The 7795-nt window shown below is 36.7% G+C and overlaps 1 protein-coding gene across 1 annotated transcript; it reads right to left on the bottom strand.

Moving 5' to 3' along the window:
- Positions 1 to 594: 594 nt before the first annotated feature.
- On the bottom strand, positions 595 to 6592 carry LOC122012298 (ADP-ribosylation factor 1-like). The gene is made up of 9 exons (XM_042568788.1): positions 6480 to 6592; positions 6232 to 6400; positions 6117 to 6155; positions 5924 to 5986; positions 4623 to 4641; positions 3596 to 3707; positions 1580 to 1627; positions 1029 to 1159; positions 595 to 883 (listed from the first exon to the last, which is right to left on the bottom strand). Exons 2-9 carry the CDS (start codon positions 6332 to 6334, stop codon positions 856 to 858), a joined length of 543 nt encoding a protein of 180 aa, XP_042424722.1. The 5' UTR covers positions 6335 to 6400; positions 6480 to 6592; the 3' UTR covers positions 595 to 855.
- Between the last annotated feature and the right edge of the window lie 1203 nt (positions 6593 to 7795).

Below are 7795 nucleotides of genomic sequence, written 5' to 3'. Positions count from 1 at the left end.
TCTACTGTAGACGTATAGAAACAACATCGAGTAACAATCCTCCCAAGAATTGCCTCTATCGATATCCGTTACAATCCTTCCAAGAATTGTCTCTATCGATATCCATACTGAGATACCTTCAAGACGACTTTTCTAAATTAAGTCACGTCTCCACTTCGGTACTATCCAAAGGAAGAAGACGACACAATCCAAAAGAGGAACCACGGCTCAACTTTATGCACAATGGCGAGGGCAACTTGGCGACACAACGAAAAGAGACAGCAACCTTTTGCTACTGTCCAACACCCTTAGGAGCTACCGTCCGGAGCACAGACGGTTGTCGGCGGTTGAGACGTCGATGTCAAAATCAACAACGAAGAACATTGACGTTGAAATCGATAACAAAAGATGTCGGCATCAAAATCAAGAACGAACGTCGGCATCGAAATCAACAATGAACATCGGCATCGAAATCAACAGCACCGGAGAGAAGAGAAGAGATAAACCTAATTACTATTAAGTTTAATTCCAATAAATAATTAATTCTCTTCTAATATGAGATGAAAATGGGGCTCAGACCATCTCCTAAAGCAAGCACTGTAACAGTATGTCAGATGATTGAAACAGCCAATCATACTTGAATTGAATTTCTCCTTGGTTCCAAAGAAAATTTAGTAGAATAAAATAAGGTAAAATTATTTACTCCAATGACTTCAAACCTTTACACGTAAAACTCATACTATGACATCTTCCACCAATCAAACTACGAACCAACAAGATGTGAAATCAAAGTTAACATACAACCAATGCAGCTTTTCAGAATACACGCTCCTGAGTTTGACTGGCTGCGTACACAAGGTCTCACAAAAATTTAACTCAGCCAGATTTTAGAGTGTTGCTAAGCCTGCATCAAATAATTGGAAAAAATATTTTTAAGTGAAGCTGCTTAGAATAATTATCTAAGACAACTTTATTATGATAATACAAACTGTTTTCGAGAAAACAAAGCAAAAGAGCTAGTAGTGTGGTGCTCATTTGCAAGTTCTTACCAATCCAAGCCCTCAAATAGCCCTTCTCCTTTTATAGCTGAAGTTTTGAAGATAGCCCACTGTCGATTTTTGATCTTGTGAAGTTCCAAGGCTTCTGTTATTGCAGCATCATCCAAAGCGCCAGGGAGATCCTGCATATCAGTATAGATAAATTCAACAAAACAAGTCTTCTGTTAATAAACACTTCCAATTAAGGACTGCAACTACAACTGATGCAGCAGTTTGCATATTTCAGGACGCAGGTTTCCTACTTTGATCAGTTTCTTTCCAACTAGCTTTTTGGCAACTGCCAAGTGCTGAATATCATGAAATAGGGACAGTGATTCCGCAAGGTAACAAAAACATCTTATATTCACTAAATGGCTATACTATGCATGCATGTTGAAAACTGAGAATTACTAGGAATGAATTAATGCCAGCCAATCAACCTTACAGTCTCTCAGAGAATGGAAGGAAATGAATGAACAATAATAACTCAACCTCCAAATGCAATTCAAGGGAAAGAAAAGAAACAACAAAGCACTTGTCTCAGATAAGGATAATTCAGTAACCTGCTTATTAGCATACACAAGGACAACAGCACCTTTTAGCTCTTCCTCCTACAAAAAAAAATTCAAACAAAGATGGATTGCCATCAAATATATAACCATAAACAATAAAATAGAATTAATAGGCGAAAGAATCCTGATAATATAAGAAAGTATTGGGTGCTTTACCAGCATGCATATGCCCATAATAAACTAATACTACTGATGGTGTGATTTATATTCTGTTCTGCTAAATTCTAATTATATCTGTTCCATAATAAACTAAAACTATAGATGCACCTTGACTAATTTATGGTTTATTAGCAACTGGAGATTTTGCTTTCACAAGTTAGCATAAACCATCAATGTCCATTATCATTGATCCGGTGATAAGGACGGGGGACCCTCATCCGCGGGAGGTCAGCGACATGTGGAGGTCAATGGTCAAGAGGGTCAATCCCAAGGTCGTGCCGAGCGGCCAGAGGTCGTGCCCAGCGGAGTGGCGGGCCGACCGAGCATCCGGCCGACCGAACGTCTGGCCAAGGGTCTCCCAGACCGGACGAAAGACAGCCCGACCAGGGGTCGGGTTTCCGATGCTCAAGATAAAAGGGTCTATGGGCCGGGCGGACAGGCCGCTCGGCCGAGCCGCAGGACAATAAGGCGCAATTCCATCCGAGCACATGAGCAGCGTTTCCCGGAGGCCATGAGCGCCGAGAGGCTGGTCCGCTCGGCCCGGGAACAGGTGAGAGCGCTAGGAGACAAAAAGGACAACTGGTAACTTCGTCCTCGAGACACCTGCCGCCGACAAACAGCATGGTCGACGGCCGGAGCGGACAGAGTATCGTACAGTGGAAGCTTCCACCGTCACATCCGGAATATGCTCGGACGATTACGGAATGACATCAGGTATGCTTTTCTGACACGACCTACTGAGATATGTTTGGGGAAGCGTGCACGCATCGAGAAGTGTGCCCGCGCCTCCCCGGGGTCCTATATAAGGACCCCCAGACTTCGACGGAGGTATGCGATTCTGATCACTAGCCACAGTAACGTTGCCTTGTTCTTCTTCTTCTTCGCTGCTTGACTTGAGCGTCGGAGGATCGTCGCCGGGAAACCCCTCTCGGCTCGGATTCTTTGCAAGTCCGCCGGAGATCCACATCACCAGTCGAAGACAGCGGAGAGCACCACGTCCCCAGCGTTCATCGATTCAGCGCTCGTACAGGATCAATCATCAAGCCATCTTTGTCCCAAACATATAACAATGCTACTACCCAGAACAACTATGGTGGGAATTTGACAATTTAAACAACAGTAACTAAAATCGAAATTTGTGAATCATGCAGATTTACACAAGGAATTAATCAGAAAAAGTTAAAATCTCTTATATTGATGTATAAAGGAGTTTCTTTTAATGTGATTGTTTCCATAACCCAAATCCAAAGACATGGAAAATGGATAGAAATCAGGAACTTAAGACATGCATATATGCAATTTTCTAAAATTATATGATCAAGAATGGAGATTCCATCATGATCCTGTCCAATGTGGAACTTTCTTAATGTTCTAGAGCTTCAAAATAATGTAACATATGAGAAACATAGTAAAGATTTCATAGTTCTTTAATGGCTTCCATAAGGTCTTTATTTTCTTATGATGTTATTCTAATCAGAGAAACATGTGGCAGATAGACAAATGACCACAAATAGATGTTACAAATGAAGAAGTTACTAGAATGGGCTTCTCCTAGCAAGTCAAAAAATAACAAGTAAATAAGGATCTGAAATCATCACTGCATGCTGAAATCTTGTAGTCATTCATATTCTAACTCTCTAAGATTTAAAACTAAGAACAAGAGTTCTACATTTCCAAATTCTTTGTCTGGCACTAAGTGTGGACACAAAAAGTCAACACAATTACAATGCCATCTAATGTTAGACTAAATGGGCTTCCTTAGTAAAATGTGTGTTTGTCTACTTTATTTCAGATGTAATTGGATGTCGTCTAACTACACAAATAAAAGCATGTGTACATCGTGTATACCTCTAAGATAGCATGGAATTCATCCTTAGCAGTAACCAATCGATCGGTGTCACTCGAATCAACAACATATATGATAGCTTGAGTGTTTGGAAAGTAGCATCTCCAATATGGTCTACAAAAAATGGAAAAAGTCATGATGACCTGCTAGTTATTACAGTGCATCAAATACTTAGTGCATATGTAGAAACAGATAAAACATATCTGCTAATAGGTATTAGATTCACACTGGCCAATGACCTACTCCAGTTATGAGTCACTAGTTTATTGGTTGTACTAGTGGGTTGGCCAATAGGATGACCGTATGCTATATAAATATTCAAACATCAGTATGATTTATAATGAATATGAGAACATAAAATATGAAAACTCACACAAGATTAAAGATAATACAAAATTACAAATATGACTCAATTTTTTTGCAATCATTCATGTAAAAATTGGGGCAGTACTCTGAAAAGAAAACAAATATGCGTTCCAACTTTTACAACGATACTAAATGCATTATGAAACATGAAGAACCAGCATAGTTTGATGTGAAGAATAAGAGGTCCTAATAAAGAGACGAGAGCTTGATATTGTGATTCTTTAGAGGAATAGAAAATAGAAAGAAAGGAGAGGCAGAGATGGAATATGAAAGGAAGAGGGAAAAAATATATTTTTCTCTAGGAAGGGATGAAAACAAGGAAGGACAAAAAAATGCAAATATATCCTCAAATTTTTTGAAAGTGAAAATCAAAAAACACTTGGGCAGGGCATGGTGTTTGAGACTATAATTTCCAACCAATTTGAATGGATCAAATCTGAGAGAACGGAAGAAAATCTCTCACTTCCTTCCCATACCTTTCTCTCCCTAACAAAATGCTGTTTTTTTCCAATCTCCCCATTTTCTTCTCTCTCTCTTCCTTTCTCTCAAAGGGAACACACCATAATAAAAAAGAGTGTGATGGACAAGTGCAATAACCGTATCTTCAGCAGATGCACAAGAAACCATAGTAAAAATCATAGACAAAAAGTGGGAAGGGACTACCTGATACTTGTCTGTCCACCTGTTCAGTTAAGCAATAAAGTCATGTCAGAAGCAAAATGATTAAAAAACAAGTGTAAGAAATAGCAAAGTAATTGTAAAATATATGCCGAGATGACTTCAGATATATCCTCAAAAAGGTAAAAACAACAACAAACATGCAAGCAAGAAAAGCATGATTCCCAATTATTTGGAGTTGGCTACATGATCTCACAATTGAACCCTAGGAAAATCCACATTCACTTCTAATATCTACTTCTTTCTTTTCATTTTTAATTGTGTTTAGTAGTTAAGAGTGATGATGTTTTCTCAAAGTCTAACACAATCCTCAACCTCTTCCGAGAGTGCAAATATCCAATAGAATAGTTAATAATTTATGAACCGTTATTAAAGACTAGAACATTTGAAAACAAAAGGATTATTTTCTTCTAAAATGAATCTCTGCCTATTAAAAAAAAAATACCTTCATACCACCAAACTAAAAATATCAGGGCTGGCACTAGGCTTGCTAGGCAAATATGATCTAACAAATACATGATTGTGACACCTCAGCACTAAGGACAAAGGTTTCTAAGTCAGGATCAAGTTTGACAACTCACCAATGTGGCATACAACACAATGTATAGTAAATGTATATGAATGGAAATATCAATTATGAGGAATGTCAATAAGTCAGAGGAAGAATTACTCGCTCCTCCATGTAAACCAAAGCAAGAACAAATGATGATTTTGTATTTAACTGAAGCTATGCAAAAGAGGGATCAAGTAATGCTCATCAACTAAGAGAAAAAACTATACCAAGTTTTATGCAAGTCTATCATCAACATAACTCATTTCCATAATCTTGCTTCAATTCCTAATTTCTCTTAATGTTTATCGAATGAAAGAGCAAAAATTATATTTTTGAAGTAATATATCAAGCCATTTCCTTAACCCAATGACCAGTTCAGCGAGGCCTATAACAAATGCCCAGCAATGAGCATTGATGCCGCATTGGCACATTCTATAATCTTGGAGGCTCCAATTCACACTTGGTGGATCTAGTTAATCTTCTATTTTGCACGAACCATTTAGTTATGTAAAATTGATGCTTACACTTTGAATAATTGGAATGATCACAAATATGCACCAGTCATCATTCTAAGATTCTAGCCAAACTCCGCTAAGCAAAGGATGAAAGCATCAAACACAAGTGTGTCTGTACACTCTTATCAATCAAACATGTCAATTTAACGAGACTAGTCTCACTCAACAGAAAGCAATTAGATCAGAGATGCGGAAATATCATAGAGTGAATGACGCACCCAGATCCCAGACCTGCAACTTGATATTGTTGTATTGCACCGTCTCCACATTAAATCCAATCGCTGAAACAAAAAACAAATGGAGCAAGACACTCAACCATTAGAAAAAGAAAAACCTCATCTCCCAATCTCCAATAATGTCGCAGAGAAAGGACGAGAGAGATAAAGAAAGAGAGAGAGAAAATTCACCGACTTGGTATCGTAGAAACAACCTCGCCCATCTGAAGCCGATCTGAAACAAAGAACTAGATCAACCCTCCGGATCCAAGCAACCGGCGAAGGAAGAAGAAAGGGCGGGGGGTACTCACAGAGGATGGTGGTTTTCCCAGCATTATCGAGGCCTAGAACGAGGATCCGTGCCTCACGATTGCCGAAGAGCGAGGAGAGCATCCGCGTGAAGAGGATGCCCATCTCCTTTATCCAGGACGCGCGTCGAAGATATCCTCGAGGTGGTCTCGGATCCGAGCAGCAGAAACCCTAGTCACTGAGATCGGTTAGAAACCAAATAGAGGGATCAGAGAAGGAAGGAGGGCGAGACAGAGCAGAGGAGAGAAACCTTGGAAGGTGAAACGAGTTGGGAAGAAGGTCCTAATGTTTTTCTGACGCTGGTTTCTCCTAATCGTTGAAAGTGGAGTCGGGATTAAGGCTGTAAATGAACCATGTGTTGATAAGAGTTTATTTATGATGTTTCAATATATAAAATTAATTAAATAAATAAATTTAAATAATTCATTAAGTTAAATAAATAAATTTATATATATATTTAGCTTCGTGAATAATATTTATGAGCAGATTCAATCAAATTTATTAATAATTTTTTTTTCAAAAATAAAATAAATAAATTTAAATTATCAAATTCAATAACGAATTAAATAATTAAAAATTTAAACAATCAAACAAACTTGAATTGAGAACTCGATAACATCTAAGTAAATCAAGTTCAAACTAAGCTCAAGTCAAACTTGATAACATCTAAATAAAATAAACTCAGATAAAATTTCAAATAAACTCAAGTTTATAAAAAATAAACTAAGTAAAATTTGAACAATGGGATAAGGAACGACTATTTTACTAATTCATTTATCGTAATTGATTCTACGTAGCGATGATTTATTTGTATATTTTATATCTGATTTATGTGTCTTCTAAATACTAAAAACGTATGCTGCATATATATTTTTTTTATATGTTCATTTTGTTTAAGAAAAAAACTAAGATATTTATGTATATAAGGAGAAGTTGTTATAAATACTTTAAATTGACGATATTAGAAAGCATATTCTTTTCAATCTTTTTTGCTAAAATCAAGTTTAGTATCCCACTAGCTTACTAGTAGGATTCTTGAGTTTCATTTATCAGTTTGAGACACTCTTATTGAATCTAATTTATAGATATGAGATACTAATTTATACATAATATTGATGTATTACATTATATATACAGAATAAAAATTCAAACATTTTCATCCAAAACAAATATATATAATAACATAATTTATTTCTATATGACAATTAACTCTCTTAATATTTTTTTTTAAAAAAATAATATTTATAAAGTCGGATTGTACTTATCTCCAGTACTCCTCAACCCGTTCTAGAGTCAATATCAAACTCCAGATCTCAAGATATACACCGTCAAAGAGGACAGGTTTAATATTTATAAAAAAAATATTAGGGGGGAGGTTTGAGATGAAATGATAATAGTACAGTCAATATTTTACAACATTCATATACATAAATTGTAGAAGGATAATCATAAAAGTTTGAAAGGTAAAACTATTTTTTCCCCCCATTTTAGAACAAGCGATTGAAAATCAGATTAAATTTTTTGAACAATTAATTTTGAAATTTTGCCGTCATGCAAAAAACTAAA

Source organism: Zingiber officinale, chromosome 8A, assembly GCF_018446385.1.
Source record: "Zingiber officinale cultivar Zhangliang chromosome 8A, Zo_v1.1, whole genome shotgun sequence".
Classification (NCBI taxonomy): domain Eukaryota; kingdom Viridiplantae; phylum Streptophyta; class Magnoliopsida; order Zingiberales; family Zingiberaceae; genus Zingiber; species Zingiber officinale.
The sequence above is the reverse complement of the archived record's forward strand: the minus strand, read 5'-3'. Positions and strand labels throughout refer to the sequence as shown.

Excerpts from the sequence above, each read along its gene's own strand:
- LOC122012298 (XM_042568788.1), bottom strand. The coding sequence starts at position 6,334 with ATGGGCATCCTCTTCACGCGGATGCTCTCCTCGCTCTTCGGCAATCGT. Across the intron at positions 5,987-6,116 it reads GGTTGTTTCTACGATACCAA|CGATTGGATTTAATGTGGAG; the intron begins GTCGGTGAATTT and ends TTTTTGTTTCAG. Across the intron at positions 1,160-1,579 it reads TTGTGTATGCTAATAAGCAG|GATCTCCCTGGCGCTTTGGA; the intron begins GTTACTGAATTA and ends ACTGATATGCAG.